The 19,322-nt window shown below is 35.3% G+C and overlaps 2 protein-coding genes across 3 annotated transcripts; both read left to right on the forward strand.

Moving 5' to 3' along the window:
- Positions 1-748: 748 nt before the first annotated feature.
- Positions 749-4,895, forward strand: LOC121971293 (DEAD-box ATP-dependent RNA helicase 7-like). The gene is made up of 11 exons (XM_042522481.1): positions 749-1,168; positions 2,428-2,562; positions 2,658-2,798; positions 2,886-2,997; positions 3,168-3,238; positions 3,499-3,653; positions 3,742-3,853; positions 3,929-4,030; positions 4,204-4,264; positions 4,345-4,516; positions 4,581-4,895. The coding sequence occupies exons 1-11, from the start codon at positions 836-838 to the stop codon at positions 4,699-4,701; spliced, it is 1,515 nt and encodes a 504-aa protein (XP_042378415.1). The 5' UTR covers positions 749-835; the 3' UTR covers positions 4,702-4,895.
- Positions 4,896-5,768: 873 nt separating this feature from the next.
- LOC121971294 (flap endonuclease GEN-like 1) lies at positions 5,769-11,451 on the forward strand. 2 transcript variants are annotated; one of them, XR_006109106.1, is made up of 10 exons: positions 5,769-6,070; positions 6,185-6,376; positions 7,044-7,214; positions 7,419-7,600; positions 7,699-7,924; positions 8,198-8,333; positions 8,780-9,249; positions 9,720-9,946; positions 10,286-10,350; positions 10,452-11,451. XR_006109106.1 is itself a non-coding variant. In XM_042522482.1 (8 exons), exons 1-8 carry the CDS (start codon positions 5,867-5,869, stop codon positions 9,945-9,947), a joined length of 1,809 nt encoding a protein of 602 aa, XP_042378416.1. In that variant the 5' UTR covers positions 5,769-5,866; the 3' UTR covers positions 9,948-10,108. The 2 variants fall into 2 exon arrangements, 1 of the variants encoding a protein (XP_042378416.1); XM_042522482.1 differs by lacking the exons at positions 10,286-10,350; positions 10,452-11,451 and having other exon boundaries at positions 9,720-10,108.
- Positions 11,452-19,322: the final 7,871 nt, after the last annotated feature.

Below are 19,322 nucleotides of genomic sequence, written 5' to 3' on the forward strand. Positions count from 1 at the left end.
AAAAGGGATTAGGATTAACTTGAGGTAAAGATATTCACAAGAGTCGTTAAGTCTAGTTTATTTGCGCATTCTCGGTGTCAGATTGGTGTCGTTCGGTGAGACTTTGAAAGTTATTTTCGAACTTAGGGTTCAAAATCAATCCTATAAGCTTGCGTAAATCTGATCAATTTACAAGAACCACACTCAAGATGCACTAAATCCGCGAGGGCATTCGAAGCAGAAACAGTATTTGGCAATAAGTTTATATCTAGAATTTAAGATTGAATAAATTTATCGAGAAAGAGAGGCATCAATGGTTTGAAAGTCGATGTGATAGGAAAAAAATATAGATTCGTTATATTAAAGACTCTTCTACCGATCCCATCGATATAGAGGAAGACACATATAAGTACATAGACGTCAAACATATACTGGGATAGATAATATTATAGAACAAAGCTTCCAATGTTAATTGTTGGACGGCTCGACGTTGCATTGTGTTATCGTAAACTTTTGTAAACCTTAGAAGGAAAGTATTTGCATACTTGTTACTTTTCTTTCTTATACATCTTTGAACTTTTTAATTAGGCTGGATGTTGAGCCGACCCAAGGCCATTGAAACGGCCCAGATTGTGCCGGCCTGGTCCTGTACAATTCACTTGTTCAAGAGCCGGTTCAGCCCGTTCCATTCTGGCCCTCACTTATGCCCCATTACATGCCTCCTTTGGGGAGCCAACCCTATAAAATTACGAAACCCTGGAACGGATCACTTCTTTTTCTCTCTCTGCTTGCGTCGACGCGCCTCCACGCCGCGATCTTTCTTCCGACCGCAAGCGAGAGCCCCTCCACCACCGCGATGCCTTATCTCCTCTCATCTCAATCTGTCCTCGCTGAGGAGACGATGCTTGTGAAGGAGAAGAGTACGATTTTTAAGAAGCGGAAGGCCGATGATGAGGAGGAGAGCAATCCCATATCTGATTCCACTATGTCGAAGAGGCCGAAGATGATGGAGGAGGGCAAGGAAGCGGATCTGGATGATCCGAATGCCTTGTCCAAGTTTAGGATCTCAAACGTCTTGAGACAGACCTTGAACTCGAACGGAATAAAGGCTCTGTTTCCCATCCAAGCCATGACTTTTGATCTCATTCTCGATGGGTTTGATTTGGTCGGCCGAGCACGGACTGGTCAGGTGTTTGATTCTGTGCTGCTTCATGTTTCGTTTTTTGTTCTATTACTGCTAATTGTTTCGCTTACCATCACTGCAGATTATGCTCTGTTTGAAATTTGAGAACATTTTGTAAAAACTATATAATCCTCGAAATTAACTGATGTAGAATATGATATCATTTTCTTATCCTGAAAAAAACTGATATTTTTGCTGATGGTTTGCGTATACATATATATAATTTGAGAAAATATAAAGCCAAAAGGACTATCGAAATCTCCTAAACCAAAATGAAATATATACAATAAGCTGAAATAATGCACAGATGATAGAAATGGAGAGGTTAAGATGATACAGAAACAACTTATTCGTTAATTGTCTATTGTTTTGGTTTATTCAAGTTTCCCAAGTTCATTGTTAGGTGTATGGATTTTTCACAATTTGTAGTGGAGTAGCATCCAGTATCAGTCTTTGATGGAGAACATGATTGGGGATTTGTCTTCAACTCCTAGAAGCATCAATTAGACTATATAACTAAACTAATTAGACTAATATTGGCAAATCTCTGAAATCTTGCCCCCAGTTTTTGTTTTCTCATTGGGTGTACCACACTGTTTTTTTCCCAAAGGGTGCTCCAGTTGTTTGCATGTAACCGATCCGTTCAAACCTTACATACATCTTGTCCGCACTTACCAACATTGTAGGCTTCCCCCTTTCTCAAGCCTTTTTTTCTTGCTCCTCCACCTTTTCCTCTGCTCCACCGACAACAGTAAGCCTTTCTCCTTTCTCCTCTTGCCCCCCTCTACCTCTTCTGTTGCCCCATCAAGAATGGAGACATCAAATATTTGACCAAAAAGCTTGAGAGGGGAAGTCAACTGTGTTGGCAAGGGTGGAGCAAATGTATGCGAGTTCTGGTGGATTGGTTGGGTGATCAGATTTTTTGGGGGCAGGTGGGTGAGAGCCAGAAGACATTTAGGACCTTTTTACAATTCAACATGGTCCCCTATAAAAAAACAAAATATGGGATTTCCAGTGGAAAATACAAAATTTAGGAGCATAATTTGGCAAATTTTCTTTTATATTTTGACATTGATTTGAGCTTTATAATTTCTACTTGATCTTGATTGATGTTGCCCAAGCTTAATCCTCATCTAGCATAGCTGTTCTGTTTATAAGTTTGTAAACTGTATTTTCCACTAACGAACTTCAATTTTGGGCACTGTTTTTTCTTATATGTATGTATTGTACTGACTATTTTGATATTTGTATGGACATATTCATAGGGTAAGACCTTGGCTTTTGTGCTGCCTATGTTGGAGTCTTTGACAAATGGAATGCTCAAGACATCAAGAAAGACTGGTTATGGAAGGTCTCCTAGTGTTTTGGTACTTCTTCCAACCCGAGAACTTGCAAAACAGGTATTCCAAATTATAGATTATTTGTGTATGTCGTGTGTGCTACTATTCCATGATTCTTCATTCCGGTACTTGATGCTTATGACAATGAATCCCAGGTGCACTCAGACTTTGAGATCTATGGTCGAGCAGTGGGGTTATCTTCATGCTGTTTGTATGGTGGATCTCCTTTCCGTGCTCAAGTAATGTCAATAAGAGCGGGGGTTGATATTGTTGTTGGAACTCCAGGACGTGTAAAGGTATTTTCTGTTTCTATAGTTTCATAGTCCTTTTTTTTTGTCTCTGTGCTTCTTTTTCCTAAAAAATAATCTGTCTTTTTTTTACAGGATCACATACAGAGAAATACTCTTGACCTGAAAAATTTAAATTTCCGCGTGCTTGACGAAGCAGATGAAATGTTGAAAATGGGTTTCGTGGATGACGTGGAACTGATTCTCCGTATGGGTTTTCTTCACTGTTTTTCACTAGTTTAGGATCTTTATGATCTGCTTAATATAGTTGAAGTTTTGTGTTAAGTGTTCATTGCATGTTTGTTAGCTCAAATTCATGTGGCATTCTTTTACTTGTTTTAGGGCCATTATTAACTTTTTTTCCTGGTCTTTTGGCAGGTAAAGTTGAGGATGCTAGCAAAGTTCAAACTCTCCTCTTTAGTGCTACCTTACCTGACTGGGTTAAGAAGGTAAATATTAATTTTGTTTTCTAGAATTTCACTCTTGTTCGAGTAAATTTTGTGCAAGGATGTAAGCCAGTTCGTAAATACCATGGCTGGTCTAGTGTGCTGCATGATTCTGTTTCCCTATAGGTGTAACATCTTATTGATACACTATCACTGTTAAAGATTTTAGGTCCTAAGTTTCAAGTTCAAAGAAACTTTATATTTTTAATATTTGATTATGAATCCAATTTTACTTTAGTTCCTTTTTCCCCAAAATTTTGCAGATATCGGCAAGGTTTCTTAAGAAAGATAAGAAAACAGCCGACCTAGTAGGCAATCAAAAACTGAAGGCTTCTGCCAGTGTTAGGCATCTTGTTCTTCCCTGTTCTCTTTCTGTCAGACAAAAACTTATTCCACATATTATCAATTCCTATAGCAGGTTTGTAATTTTATGGTTACACGTTCACTTTGCTTTATTTGTTTTCTCTCGTGTGAACTGGTGAACTTATCTGTGGAAATATTCTTAGTGGCGGCCGAACTATTGTTTTCACCGAGACAAAAAGATCCGCAGCTGACCTTGGTCAATTGTTACCTGGTGCACGAGCTCTGCATGGAGACATATCTCAAGACAAGCGAGAAGTATGTGCATGAAAATGACATTTTTTTTTTTTTGCAAAATTGTACATCTTGTTTCTAAGTCTCCGTATTATCCAGTTCATACTAGCTGGATTTAGGGCTGGCCGGTTTTTGATTTTGGTTGCTACGAATGTGGCTGCGCGGGGACTCGACATCAATGATGTGCAGTTGGTTATACAGGTGCATCTTTATCTCAAACTAATTACATCAATTCTTCTTATTTAAAGTTAAACGAAAAATAGATCCATATAGTGGATGTTAAATACTTGTGACTTTCATGGCCATGTCAATGTTGATTTGTCTGAAGGTTTTACCTCAAGTAACAAGTGTTCTAACTAAACTTTTTTTTTCAGTCTGAGCCCCCACGTGACGTCGAAGATTACATCCATCGTTCCGGGCGAACTGGAAGAGCTGGTGATTTCCTTTTTGTTTTCAAGTTTACCATGTCCATGTTCATTCGTCCATTGCCGATTGCTAACGTAAGTTTCTACCAGGCAATACCGGTGTTGCAATCCTATTATATGAACCAAAAGGCAAGTACCATATTTCTCGAATCGAAAGAGACTCAGGTGTTAAGTTTGAGCAGATCGCCGCACCTGAGTCTGCTGGTATTATTGAATCCGCTGAATCTTTAGCAGCCAATGCTACCCCAAACTCTTTCGACAGGTAAGCAGCTGCATTCCCGTTTGGAAATGCTTCATTTTAGTAACATCCACTTGATATGCTACAGATTCTCCCAAGGTAGAGGTGGCAATAGATTCTCTGATGGACGAGGCCGTAGAGGTGGTCGCGGAGGAGGCCGTGGTGGAGGCTTCGGCCGTGGAGGTAACAGATTTAACTGGAGGAAGTGAAATGCATAATTTTTAGGTTGATATCCCTTACCGTAGCTGTGGTTTGAGTTTGGATTTTATAGTGTTTCGATGACTGAAGTCTGATTTGGGGCTTTGTTGCTCCTCTAATACGTAGTTGTAGCTAAATTACTAGATGTATTGATTTATGCAAGAATTTATTATGAAACAGAAAAATGATTTAATAGTTTTTGATATATCAATTTTTTTTAAAAAAAATTAACCAAGCAAATTAACACTAATATCTATTAATTTTAACATAAAAGTATGTTTATAAAATTATAATAAATTATATCAAATGCCATAGAAATAAGTTTCGATTGTATTTATTTAAAGAAGTTGAGTGAATATCTTTTGAATTTTTTCAGATCAATCCTAATACTTGACACACACTCGGGATGGGAATTATTTAATTAAGACTTAATGGCGCATTTTGAAAATATTACTATTGCGAAAATGTTTTTAACATATTTTATATTATAATTAAAATGATGTTATTCAAAAGATAAAAATATTTGAGTGAAAATTAAAAAGGTGTTTTAAATTTGAAAAATCATCAAAAGGTCTTTAAAAAAATTAAAAGAGCATCTCTTCATATATTTTTATTCAAAATATTTTTAAATTTAGAAGTTGCTATAATATGAAAAAATAAATGTTTTAATTTTAATCAAAATTATAATACAAAAAATATTTAAAATTTTTTAATATCACTTTAATGCGTGAGAGGTATTTATAAGATTTAACCTTCCCACATCAAGTCGACAATATTTCATGCGCTACCCATAGATCGAGGGGAGTGATTTGGACTCAAAATCACTTTACACAATAATATTAAACGTTGTAAATATTTTTTAAATAAAATATCTAATGAAGTATCCTTTTAATTTTTATTTTAAAAAGGAACGTTTATTCACGATTTATATATTTAGGAGTGCCATTTTCTATTTTTGTCTAAGATATTTTTTTGGTTTTCAAAAATAAAAAGAGAATTTGAATTCGCAGCGATTAATATTATTATAACGGCCGTTACTTGACCGGCCTCGATTGAAGTATATAGCGAACCCCGCGCGAGAACCAAGGATCCCTAAAACCCTTCGACTTTTCCCCGGCGCGCGATCTCTTTCTCGCTCGATTCTCCTCGTTGTCGCCGTCGAGTCTACCGCCGGAGATGGGCGTCGGCGGAAGCTTCTGGGACCTTCTGAAGCCCTATGCGCGCAATGAGGGCATCGATTTCCTCCGCGAAAAGCGCGTCGCCGTCGATCTCTCCTATTGGATCGTCCAGCACGACGCCGTCATTCGAAGACGGAAACCTAACGCTCGGAACCCTCACCTGCGCAACACCTTCTTCCGCACCGTCGCTCTCTTCTCCAAGGTTCGAGTTTCTGGACCCAGTCCTCCCCTTTTTCTTACAAATGGAGGAGAACGAACGGCTAGGGTTTGTGCCCCATTGGCCTGATGGGTTGCGTGCTTATTTTATTTTGCTTAGATGGGGGCGTATCCGGTATTTGTGGTGGACGGTGAGCCGTCGCCATTGAAGTCGCAGGCAAGGATTGAGCGTTTCTTCCGGATGTCTGGCTTGGATCCCTCGGAGCTGCCGAAACCTGTAGAAGGTGAGGGGGAGGTGACTCCCGTGAGGCAGAGGAACCGCTTCTTCACCAAATATGTGCGAGAATGCATGGTGAGCATGAAACGGCTAGCATTTAGATTTACGCTCGTATTGCAATCTCTGGATGAATGCTTTAAGTTGCCTGTGTTAACATTCATGTTACAGCCGGGGGAAATCTGTATCTCTCTTTTTGAGGCGTGATAATGGAAAATGTTTTCAAATATGAAGTTCTCTCTGATAATAAGAAGACATGTAGTAATACTTCCGAAATATCTTTCAATTCTTTATGAAAAATATTTTGTGCTTTGTTCATTAGTTGTCCTTTTCTTTTAATCTCTTTGCAACCTAAAAGAGACTTAGGTACCAATAGGAGACACCTATTTGTTGCACGCACTCACAGTAAATAAATAAATAAATCTCAGACTTGTATTTATGGTCCAACTGCTTCAAAGTTTTAGATTTGCTTTTAAGCATCGATATGTTTTTTGGTTTCAAATCATTAGAATTCAAAAAAACTAAATATTATTTTGTATTTATCCGGTTTATTTTTTAGAGGAAGCACTAATCTATTTTATATTGTTGTTTTCCATTGACTTTTACCTATTTGTAGACAGGACAAGTGTTGGATCTTACCAATTGAACGGGGTTCATTGGTTCATACTATGTTGCTTTGAATTTTTTGTTTAAACTCTTATAAAAATAACTGTAGTTGCATATTCATAGTTCTTTTAATTCACAGGAGCTCCTCAAACTACTAGGGATGCCTGTTATAGAAGCTCATTGTGAAGCTGAAGCTCTTTCTGCACAACTAAATCGTGAAGGTCAAGTGGATGCTTGCATTACTGCTGACAGCGATGCCTTCCTTTTTGGAGCAAAATGCATTATAAAGTGCTTAAGTTCTAATTCTAAAGTAAGGACCAGACTTATTTTTTTCATCTTAACATAATTGTTTCATTCATGTCCTTGTTGCATCTGTTCATTTTCCTTGTTTTGTTGTTTAAATAGAATAATTTCCTGCTAATAATTCCATTTTTTTGGTTTGTCTTCACAACATTTGTACAATTTCTTTACTTTCTCATTCTTCTATGTAAGATTTTTGCTACCGTTTCATCAGGAGCCATTCGAGTGCTACAATATTTCAGATATCGAAGCTGGCCTTGGTTTGAAAAGAAAACAATTGATTGCTATTGCTCTTCTTGTTGGCAATGACCATGACTTACATGGGGTTCCTGGGTTTGGTGTTGATAATGCTGTTCGCTTTGTGCGGTTGTATTCTGATGATGAAATTTTGGATCGGTAGGTGCTAGATTGATGTTTGGCTTTGATTTAGGTTCGTGGATGGTGTTGTTGTTCCAAGCTATTGTTCTAAAAGCTAATTTCAACATGTTTTGTAGGTTATCCATGATAGGGAAGGGAGATCTAGATATTGAAAATGGAATTGCAACCAGTTCAACTATGTTTTCTATGACTGTTAAATCCCCACACTGCACACATTGTGGTCATCCAGGCAGAAAAAGTGTTCATATCAAGATTGCTTGTAAGCAGTGTGTCATGAATGGTTCACATACATGCATGAAAAAGCCATCTGGCTTCAAATGCACATGCTCCAGTTGTGGTGAGGTACATTTAGCATCTAAATTCCTTTATATTTTGTCTATTATATTTCTTTTATTAATTGATTGTACATATGAGAAGCTCTTTGGTTCTATTATCTTTCTTATATTAATTGGTTCTATTTTGTCTATTATCTTGATGTAGTTCTGTTAATTATTTGTCGATTTTATCTCAAGAGCACTCTATCAGTGGAAAAGTATTGCTATTTATCTGTCTCCTTGTGTTTCTGCCTCCTCGCCCTTCTTTTGACTAATTATGTAACTTTGTTTGTAATGGCAGGTGCACAAACTCAAGGAGCATCAAAGACATGAAAAATGGCAAGTTAAAATGCAAAAATCTATTTCTGCTATGCCTAAGTTCCCAAACAATGAGATCATTGCATTATATTTAAATGATAGCTATGGGTATTTTGATGGTAAGTGTTGCAAAATTTTCAATTATCTTGTAGATAGATGAGTTACTGGAAATATTTAGGAAGAGATTGAAAAGTTTGAGAAGTTTAAATGGATATTACTTTATTAATTTATCTTGGATAAAACTTTTCCCGTTCAGAAAAAAATGAAGTGGATGTATTGTATTCTGTGAAGCTGCCCATTTATTTGGTTGTTTTATGATTTTCAGATGACAAGGACTCACTGAAAATTTGTTCAATTTTATTAGTTGGATTTTATTAGTTCGAGAGACATTAGATATTTGGCACTGAACCTAATGAACTTTGTTGATGTAACCAAAATAGTAACAAATAATGATTCCTATCATTGAATCATCTTTTCTCTCTCGTATTATTTTATGTGTAGATCTTTTTCAACGTCCTTATTTTCCGACAAATCTTTCTTGCTTAGATTTGCAACTTATCTGTAGGGAAAGATGGCCTAATGCTCAAATGGGATAAGCCTAAAGTTGAGCATCTGGTTGACTTCTTAAGTTTTCACCAGAACTGGGAATCCTCTTATATACGCCAGAAGATGCTTCCTTTGCTATGTACTATTTACTTGAGAGAAATAGCCTCTACTCAAAATGACAACTTACTTTTGAATGACCAGTATAAATTTCACTCAATTATGCAACAGAAGATCAAGCACGGTCATCCTTTCTACTTAATCAAATGGATGAGAGATGCTATTTGTACTATCCATTCTGTTTCTAATGAACAAGCTGAACTACTCCCACTTCAGTCACCTGGATCTGACGAGTCAATTGATCTATTAGATGAGCCAGATGGTCCAACAATTCTAGTAGATGATGGATGCTTTTTTTTGTTGACGGATGAAAATATGGATCTTGTACGAGCTGCATTCCCGAAGGAGGTTGATAGGTTCTTGGAATTAAAGGTATGAACTATATTTTGCTTCTTGTAACCACCTCTTTAAGTTGTACCATACCATTTAAATCCTGTAATAAGATACTCCGGATTCAAAAATAGTTACCATAATAGTTTTGTATTTTTGGGGATGAATTAGAAATGCTAATGATTACAACCGACAACCATTATAGTGATCCTAAAGTGTAACAATCACTTCTTTATTCTCTATTTAAGATCCAAAATGCTCCAACCACTTTGCTGATTAGGAGTACAATATTTTTTCTTTTATAAGGTTCATTTATCCATCAAGTGTATGGTTCGAGACAGATATAACCAGTAAGTAATTTATGGTACTGTTACTTCTCCAACTTTCAAACCATTGAAAGAAAATACTAATAGTTACTTTTTCATTGCTCAGGGCATTTTTTTAGCATAATATAGTAGGATAGAAAACACATGGTGAATTATGGTAATATTCAATTTTGCAATTATTTGCAGAAGAGCAGATGTAAAAACAAAGTTGAAACGTCCATCAGATTGGCATCTCCTATATCGACTGAGGTCCAGCTTAGCATTAAGCGGTTTTATCATTCTACAAAGGCTGTGGCTCAAGATCATGAGAAGGGTTCATTCATAGACAGCTCACCATGTGGCAAAAGAGAGAAGCTAACTAACCTGGATAAGAACTTGCCAAAGTCTGTCAGGAGACGGCTCTTATTTGACTAGCTAATGCTGCTATCTTTCTCCCTTTTGAATGCTTCTTCCGCATGCCTGTAAAGTTTTTTTGATAGTTCGTCTTTTCATGTAAATTTTGATGAAACAATATTTTGATAGACTGATCAGGGATTAATCTATATATCAGCTTTGTCCTCTCTTTAATACCTAAATAGGAAAACGCATTTTGGGAAATGGCAAAGCAGTGAAAATTTTCCTTGCATACTGAGGATCGGTGAACTTCACTTAATTTCCTTCTGCTATTGCAGTGAAATATTTGATTGTTTAGCTGTGGTGTTGCTACAGGTTATCTTCTGACAATTTTATAACAGATCTGTCGCCTGTAACAGGGAATAGCTGATGGGGCTGACAAAGGAGGATATGGCAGAAAGAATTTGCTGGCACGAACAAAAAGGTCTGAGAATGGTGGTCTCTGGATTATACACTAAAGTCTTCTCTCATTTCGATTACATCTTCAATTGTGTCAACTAAAGCATAATGTTTGATTGCTTCCAGATCATATTAGTGGAGCAAATCGTCAATAATTCTGATCAAGTGAAATTGGCAACTTTGAAAAGATTAGAATGAGGCAGCGAAGACAATAGTGAGATGGATGGATGGTAGAGTCTTAATTGAACCAGAGAACTCAATGACTTGCAAAATGCTATGAATCATGAAACAATGGTCCTGGTATATGAACTCTCCTTGAGGTAATAGTTCTATGTTCTACTTGTCACTAATTTTGTTTTTTTAAGAGTACCAATCATGATTTTTGATAGAAAAATGATTTAAATTGATCGAATTTGAATTAGTGCGCTTTTCCAGATCATCTCAAGTGTATCTGCGGTTTAGTGGAAGCACCTTAAGCCAGCTGCTTCCTTTGCCTTCGTGCAGTGGTGGAACCAGAAAAAAAGAAATATGGGCCGGGCTGAATTATACAGATACGGCTAAATATATATATTTAATAATTAAAATTTTACATCAATAACGATAAAAATGATAAAAATATATGATGATAAAGTTAAAATTGAAGCCTTTTCACTCAGCTTATAGTAAGTTATAGATATATATGTGATTGAAATGATAGTTTTATAGTTTACCAAGAGACTAACAAGAACTCGAGAGCTTTTTCCTCGTCTCACTTAATACTCGGCCAAATTTCTAAAATATGATAAGTTAACATTGAGAACATTTGATGTAACTTGCAAGAAGAAAAAATTTAGAAGTTTAGGAAAGTTTGAGATGAGTCTTATCTTTCAGTTTCAGATCGGGGTAGTCCATGATCACTAATTTCACCAAGTTAGCAAGTAAATTTCATTTCTGCTAGTTAGATAGACCAGCAAATTTATAACAACAGCCAGGAACGTAACTCCACAAATTCTGGTAGAATACAAGGTGAATTGAGATGTCAAGAAGGGGGAGGAGGTCACCTCATTTATCATGGGAAGAAAGTAGAAACACCTTGGTCGATTGGCACAGGAGTCTGCGATGGCCGATGAGTTGGTACAAGAGAAGACAATTGGATTTTACGAGATTTTATTTGTTGAAAATGTTGTAATATATACTCATTTTCAATTGTAGAAAAAAATATCATTCTCAATGGATACAATTATACTGTCATTCATCTATTCATCTCCTATTTTATTACGTAAATCAGTCTTCATTATAGAAAAAACTCGTTTAACAGAAACAGTTATAATTGATAAAACTAATGCCAACTCTATCATACGATAAACCAATGGGAAAATTAAATATTTTTCAGTTTCAACTAATTTCTCAAGAATTCTAAAATCATCAATTGAAGAAAATTGAGGATCATCACACAAATTATAAAAGTAACTTATAAGTTCTAAAAATAAATAATCAGTACCAAAGAAGTTCTTGGGATAAAAATCGGTAAGATGGATGAGTTTACGAATATCAAATTGAGAATGAATTTCTTGGATGAAGACATACTATGCAATTAAACAATTTCGTATTAACTTCTAAAAAATGAATATTCATCGCTTGTACAATTAAATCAACAACCTTATATTCAAATTTGCAACCATGATAACATTAATAATCAATAAAATCTCTTTAATAAAAAAATAGATTTTTTTGTGAAATAATACCTGACAAAAATATCCATATGATAATGATGAAAATTGATGATGAATTGTCCTTTACGCCTGCCATGAGTACGAGTTAGCATATTATTTTCCATATCAAGTATTGAGATCATATTTAATTCATAAAATGTCTTAACTTGTTCCAAAATTATCTGCATCCATCTTCCCTGAAACCTTGTAGTCAACATTTCACACTTCTAGTCAAGGACACGACTTGAACAATATTTTGATCCCATTGTCATAGGGAAAATGATAATTTATTTGTAATTCCTAATATATACTTCATCAAATGCAACACAAACAAAATGATAATTCTCCATCTTCTCAATTAAATCTGCGGCGACACTTTTATTCACAGAATAAGAGGTATCATACATTTCCTAACACTTTTATCACTGAAGATCATATAGAGCATAGACGAAGTAATGTTAAGTAGTGTGATCCCCAACGAGTATCCCTAGGTCTTGCTAAACTAGTTTCTTGATATTTTTTTTTCCTTTTCCACTAGTGATTTCTTCACTTTCCAATTCAGCAATTATCTTATCATGTTGAATCATTCTAACATGATCTCTCATCTTACAAGATACTCCAAATATATTCATAATCATGGTGACATACTCAAAAAATTCACTCAGAGTAAAATTGTCGTGGGCAATAACAAGAACTAATTGGAGTTGGTGAGAGAAATAGTGAACATACATTGCAAATGGATTTTCTTGTAGTATCGAAAATTTCAACTTATTGAACTCACCATGCATATTTGAAGCCCCATTATATCCTTGGTCTCTCAATCTAAATAATGATAAACTATGTTGCACAGATAAAACATCAATAACCCTTTTCATAGAATAAAACTAGTGTCACGTATATGCACAACTGCAAGAAATCATTCAATCACACATCGTTTTTTATTTACACACCTCAAAACAACTCTCATATGCTCCTTTACTGAACTATCCTGAGCCTCATCAACCATCAAAGAAAAGAATTTATCTACAACATCATTGATTATAGTATGTGTGATCTCTGAGGCACAAGCACATATTAATCATTTTGAATTTTTGGAGAAGTCAATTGATTGTTTGCAAGAGCATTTTGTTTTATAACTTCGGAAACATCTTCATTTCGTTGACTATACCATTCAAGCTACTTAAGAAAATTATCTCTATTTGAAGAATTTGTTGACTCATCGTGTCCTCGAAAAGGCAACCCTTGCTTCAATAGAAAGCTTGTCACATTCAACATTGCTATTAAATGGGCGTGATAATCAATTTTTATATTACAACCATGTACTCGTAAAATATTTCCCACACTGTCTTTGATCTTAAAAGGGCTCAAATTGTATTTTAACTTTATTGTGACAACTATTCACAGTTCCCATATGACGATTGAATCTTTCTAATGTCATTTTTTTCAATTATTGTATCCATCTTTTATAAAGACATTATTTACATTTTCTTTATTTAAGGGTTTGAAAATATAACACCAAAAATAAAATACCACATTTTTTGATATACTATACTCTAGCCATGTATGTTTTTTATACCAAGTTTTTAAAAACTACTTTCTTGATTACCAAAATTTATTTTCAGGTACACATGACCATTAGGTTGACAAGGCCCTTGGAGCACATATTCTCTTCAAGTTTGATCTCGAATAGTAATATCAAATTCTTCAATTGATTTTCGTAATCCTAAATCACTAATAATTAGGGGCGAAACATATAAGGGGGCTAGCTTGGGCTTTAGCCTAGGCTGGCCCGACCGAAAGCCCATTAGGGCATCTGCTATTTTGTTTGCCTTCCCCCGCCCCCCCTTTTTTCCTTCTTATTTCTCACTTCCCCTCGTGGCTATGGGGTTGCCGCTTGCTGCAGAAACTTTTTGCTCCACTTGATCACACATCTAACTTTTTGCTCCTTGCCTTTGGATCTTTCCTTCTTAAAGGGTGGAGGATGGAGATTCTTTTGTGCAATGGTTAACAGTGAGTCAGCGACTTTTTGCTCCACTTGATCACGCGTCTAACAGTGTAAGCCTATATAAAACTCAGATTCTTAATTTTTATTTTTCTAACTCATTGACCATTGGTTGTGTTTAATTATTTTATTAATGAATATTAATATAGGTTATTGATTACAATGTCAAGTGAACATATCCCCAAGCGAACAAAATCAAGGTTAACTCTTCATCAATTTTACAACAAAGCAAATGATGGTCAAACAAGTGCAATTAATTCTTCAATGAATGTTGATGATGCCCCATCTCTTTTTCAAGAATCTCCAAAAATTGAAGTTGAGAAAGTTGATATTCCATCAACGATTGATGCTCCTTACTTGGAACGTGATTCCGGATTATGTTTGCCAATATGGTCACATCCCGTAGATATGCGTAATGATGTTAGAAAGAATTATATCAAAATGGGGTCATGTCAACCTGAATTGAGTAAGTATCCACCTATTGCATATTCAAATCAAAATCGACATTTTCAATATGGTTGGTTTGCAGAATTCCCATGGTTAGAGTACTCAAAAGTAAAAAAATAGTGCATTTTATTTTCCATGTTATCTTTTCGACAAATGTTCCTCGAAGTATGTTACATTTACTCACGAAGGATTTCAAGATTGGAAGAGAGTCAAAGAAAGGAAGAAATGCCCATTTGCACAACTTGAGGGCAATACGAATTCACTATATAATTTTGCTATGGAAAAGTGGAATAATTTAGTGGATTCATCTCATCGCATTGACAAAGTTATAAACAAGGTAACTTCTCAAGAAATATTGAGTAATCGATTACGACTTAAGACTTTAATAGAGAGTATGAAATGGTTAGCTATGCAAGGGTGTGCATTTAGAGGTCATGATGAATCAAAAATTCTACTAATCGTGGAAATTTCATTGAATTAATTAAGTTGCAAGCAAGATTGAATGAAGAAATTGCTTCAGTTGTCTTAGAAAATGCTCCTCAAAATGCCAAGTATACATCTTCCAAGATTCAGAAAGAATTATTGCATATTTTGGCTAATAAAGTGCGAAATATGATTCGTGAAGAAGTGGGGGATGCCAAGTTCTGTATTCTTGTTGATGAAGCTCTTGATGAATCTAATAAGGAATAGATGACCATCATTTTGAGATATGTGGACTGCCAGGGCATTGTCCGAGAACGTTATTTTGAAGTTGTTAGTGTGATCGACACAAATGCATTAAGACTTAAAAAAGAAATATGCAATGTGCTTTCTCGTTACAATCTTTTGGTTGAAAATTTACGAGGTCAAGGATATGATGGAGCTAGTAATATGCGGAGTGAATGGAATGGATTACAAGCCTTATTTCGCAAAGATTGTCCGTATGCCTATTATATGCATTGTTTTGCCCATTGCTTGTAACTTGCTTTAGTTGCGGTATCGAAAGAAGTGCATGAGGTATGATTATTCTTTTCAAAATTGAGTTCCATTATCAATTTTTTTGGCTCTTCTTTCAAATGTCAATGTGAGTTAAAATCTATTCGAGAAGATGAAATCATCGATATGATAGTTTCGAGAGAACTTAAAACTGACACAGGGGCTAATCAAATTCGTACTTTATAACGAGCTGGACCTACTCGTTGGAGCTCTCATTTTGCTTCTGTCAATAATTTAATTGATATGTATAGTGCAACTTGTATACTTCTTGAAAGAATGATTGATAATGGACTCAATAGTAGCATATGTGGAGAAGCTAAAAGCATTTACAAAGAGATGATGTCATTTGAATTTGTGTTTATCTTGCACCTGATGAATGAAGTTTTGGGAATCTCTAATATTCTTTGTCAAGCATGGCAAATGAAATCTCAAGACATATTAAATGCAATCAATTTGGTCTCATCAACCAAGACTCTTCTTCAAAAGTTACGAGAAATTGGATGGGAGAAACTTTTGGAAAGTGTTTTGAAGTTTTATGAAAGGTATAGATTTATTTATTTATTTAACTATTTATTTTTCATTTTAACATGACATTTATTATATGATGATAATATTTCTTTTTTTTTTTTTTTTTTTTTGAAAGGCATCACATTGAAATGCCCAATATGAGTGCTTGATATTTGGAAGGAACAAGACGTTCTTGTCAACAAAAGAATTATATCACAGTTGAGCATTATTATCATATTAGCATATTTAATGTTGTGATAGATTTTCAATTGATGGAGTTGAATAATAGATTCACTGAACAAACGATACAACTCCTAACTCTCAGCTTAGCCTTGAATCTTGTTGATGGGTTCAAATCGTTCAATATTGAGGATATTTATATTCTTGCTCAAATTTTCTATCCTTAAGATTTTACTCGAATTGAGTTAGATGCTTTGAAAAGACAGTTGGAGCACTATGAGTATGCAGTAGTTTGTCATGCAGTTTACAAAATGTTGCTTCTCTTTCTCAGTTATGTCAAGTATTGGTTGAAACTAGAAAATCATATCACTTCTTTTTGGTTGATAGATTAATTCGCTTAGTGTTGACTCTTCCAGTTTCGACAGCAACTACAGAGAGAGCATTTTCAGCAATGAATCTTGTGAAGATATCACTTCGTAATAAGATGGATAATGATTTCCTTGCAGATTGTTTGGTTGTTTACATTGAGCGAGAGTTTGCCGATTCAATAGATGTCGAATCCATAATAGATGAGTTTGATGAGAAGTCTTGTAGAGTAAAGTATAGTATCAATGAACTTGATTGATTGTAATTTTAGTGCTTTATAAGGTTATTCTCTTTATACTCTTTTAATCTGTTTTGTTTTTTGAATTATTTGTTTTTATATTTTGTTGAAATATTATCATTATTATATGAAAGACCTACTTTATAATATGATAATAATTTTTTTTTATAATGATAATTTATTTTAAATTTAGCCCCCCCTAAAATAAAATCCAAATTTCGCCCTGCTAATAATATCACCCAAATTTAATTCTATACGTAGGATTGTAAATGAACCAAGCCGTTCATGAGCTATTCGAAGCTCGATTCGATAAAAGCTCGTTTGAGCTCGTTTAATGAGACTCGTTAAGATAAACAAATCAAATTCAAACTTCATAATATTCGGCTCATTAGCTTGTGGATATATTCGTTAAGCTCATGAATCAACTTTTAAATAAAAAAATAATAGTTTTAATATTAAATTTATAAATTTTACACTCTACTTATAAAACATATAGACAAATATATTAAATTTATTAGAATAAAATTATAAATTTTAATAAAAACATTATAATTTTATCTAAATATATAATTTAATTTTTAATAAATATTTAAATTTATAATTTATATTTATTAAGTTCGTTTAGGCTCGATAAAAGTTCGAATAAACTCATGAGGCATAAATATATTCGTTAAATAAAGCTCGAGCTCGGTTCAATTATAAACGAGCCAAACTCAAACATTCAAGAGTTCGACTTAGCTTGACTTGATTACATACGAGATTGATTTTCCACTTGTTCAATACAATTAGGCAGAGCAAGATTTGACATTACAAATTCGTTTAAAAAATCTCTCCATATCCTACACAAATAAATAACCAAAAATAAATTCATGTATATTGTATAATTTAATCACAATTAACTTCAAATTTTTAACTAAAACTCTAATAAACTAGAAATGTAATGGAAAACTAAAATTACACATGTAATTATGTAAATTAAAAAAAAACAAATAATAAAAAATTTTAAACACAACAAATCTAACCTTACGGTCCTTATGCAAATGGCGTTGCCGTGTTGTCGTGTTGGAGAATGGAGACTTTAGACTTCAAACTTGGAGTGTTGCTGCCCTTGGTGTTGGAGGTTTGGGATTAGAATTTTCCTTTTGGCCTTTTCTGTTTCGGAAAAGAAAAAAAAAATGAGGAAGTAAGGGATAGGGGATTTATTTTCATTTGTTTGGCTTAGGCCACCCCCACTTACCACTTGGCCCGCTTTGGTTAGTGTATTTTCTTTTTTTAATTTTGGTTAAGTAATACGCTAAAGCAAAAAAATAAAGGGAAAAAAAGTCGAATACTCCTCCGACATTGACAGTAAGCGGAGAATGAGTTGTGGCTTATGTGGTGGCTGACGATCGACGCCCGTCGGCTATGGGCAGGCCGCTAGCCCGCTGCTGTCTAGTAGCGCCTAGTATCTAAGCCATGGGCGGCGGCTAGGTTGGGGGAGGCTTCAGACTCCTCAGCCTCCTCTATTCCTTCTGCGTCCGCCCAAGGATTTTGCTGGCGTCTGGCGACGTCTGGGAGCGGCGGCCAGGCTGAGGGAGGCTTCAGCCTCCCTATGCATCTGCCACTGTCTTAAAGACTGGTAACCCGAACAACATTGTTGGTCCGAGATATTGAAATATATTTTTATTCCATTTGATATCTTATTGAGAAACTGGTGAGTTCTTTGAATGTTGAGATACCTATTGTTCTGAGCCTGCAAACGATGCGTGCTAATATGTTGTTGGTTTTGTTATTCCACGAGATTTCAAGGCCTGACCTGGAAGGTTCGACTTTATGTCACTCCAGCTGCAATAACATTCCATTCCTTACCAAAAGTTTTAGTCGAGCAATGACACTGCATGGAAAGATTGCATGAAGAGGTCCTGTGGATCTCATGACAGGTGAGACTGATACACTGGATCTATTTCATGCAAGTTTTTTCTGCTCTTCCTCTTTGATTTTATGGTTTGGGCTGGTGATGGGTTTTCTTCATTGATTGAGTGGGCCAAGTAGACTCAGTGTGGCCGCTAATGCAGCGTTATTGATGCGTAGTGTTCTTTTAATGGTCAACCTTTAAAGTGCGATCGTGTCATTAATCATCCCTTTGTTAGGCCCATATATAGTTGACCTATTCGGCAGTTGCTAGGCTGTTATTCGGCTGAGAGATGCCCCATCTATGATAGTAAAGATCTTCTGATCCGTAAATTATGAATCAGAAGATAGTTCATTGTATGAGAACTCTTTATTTGAATAGACTTCATTTTTAAATAAGTGGGGTCTATCCAAATCAAGGGTCTAAAAAAATAGATCATCCTCTGATCCGCAATTTACGGACTAGAGGATCCGTCCTCCTATGGTAGTAAGGATCCTCTGATCCGTAAATTATGGATCAGGGGATGATCCATTGTATGAGGACTCTTGATTTGGATAGACTTCACTTTTAAATAAGTGGGTTCATCCAAATCAAGAGTCTAAAAAAGTGGATCATCTTCTAGTCCGCAATTTACGGACCAGAGGATCCGTCCTCCTATGACAGTAAGGATCCTCTGATCCGCAAATTGTGGATCAGGGGA

Source organism: Zingiber officinale, chromosome 4A (genome assembly GCF_018446385.1).
Source record: "Zingiber officinale cultivar Zhangliang chromosome 4A, Zo_v1.1, whole genome shotgun sequence".
Lineage (NCBI taxonomy): Eukaryota > Viridiplantae > Streptophyta > Magnoliopsida > Zingiberales > Zingiberaceae > Zingiber > Zingiber officinale.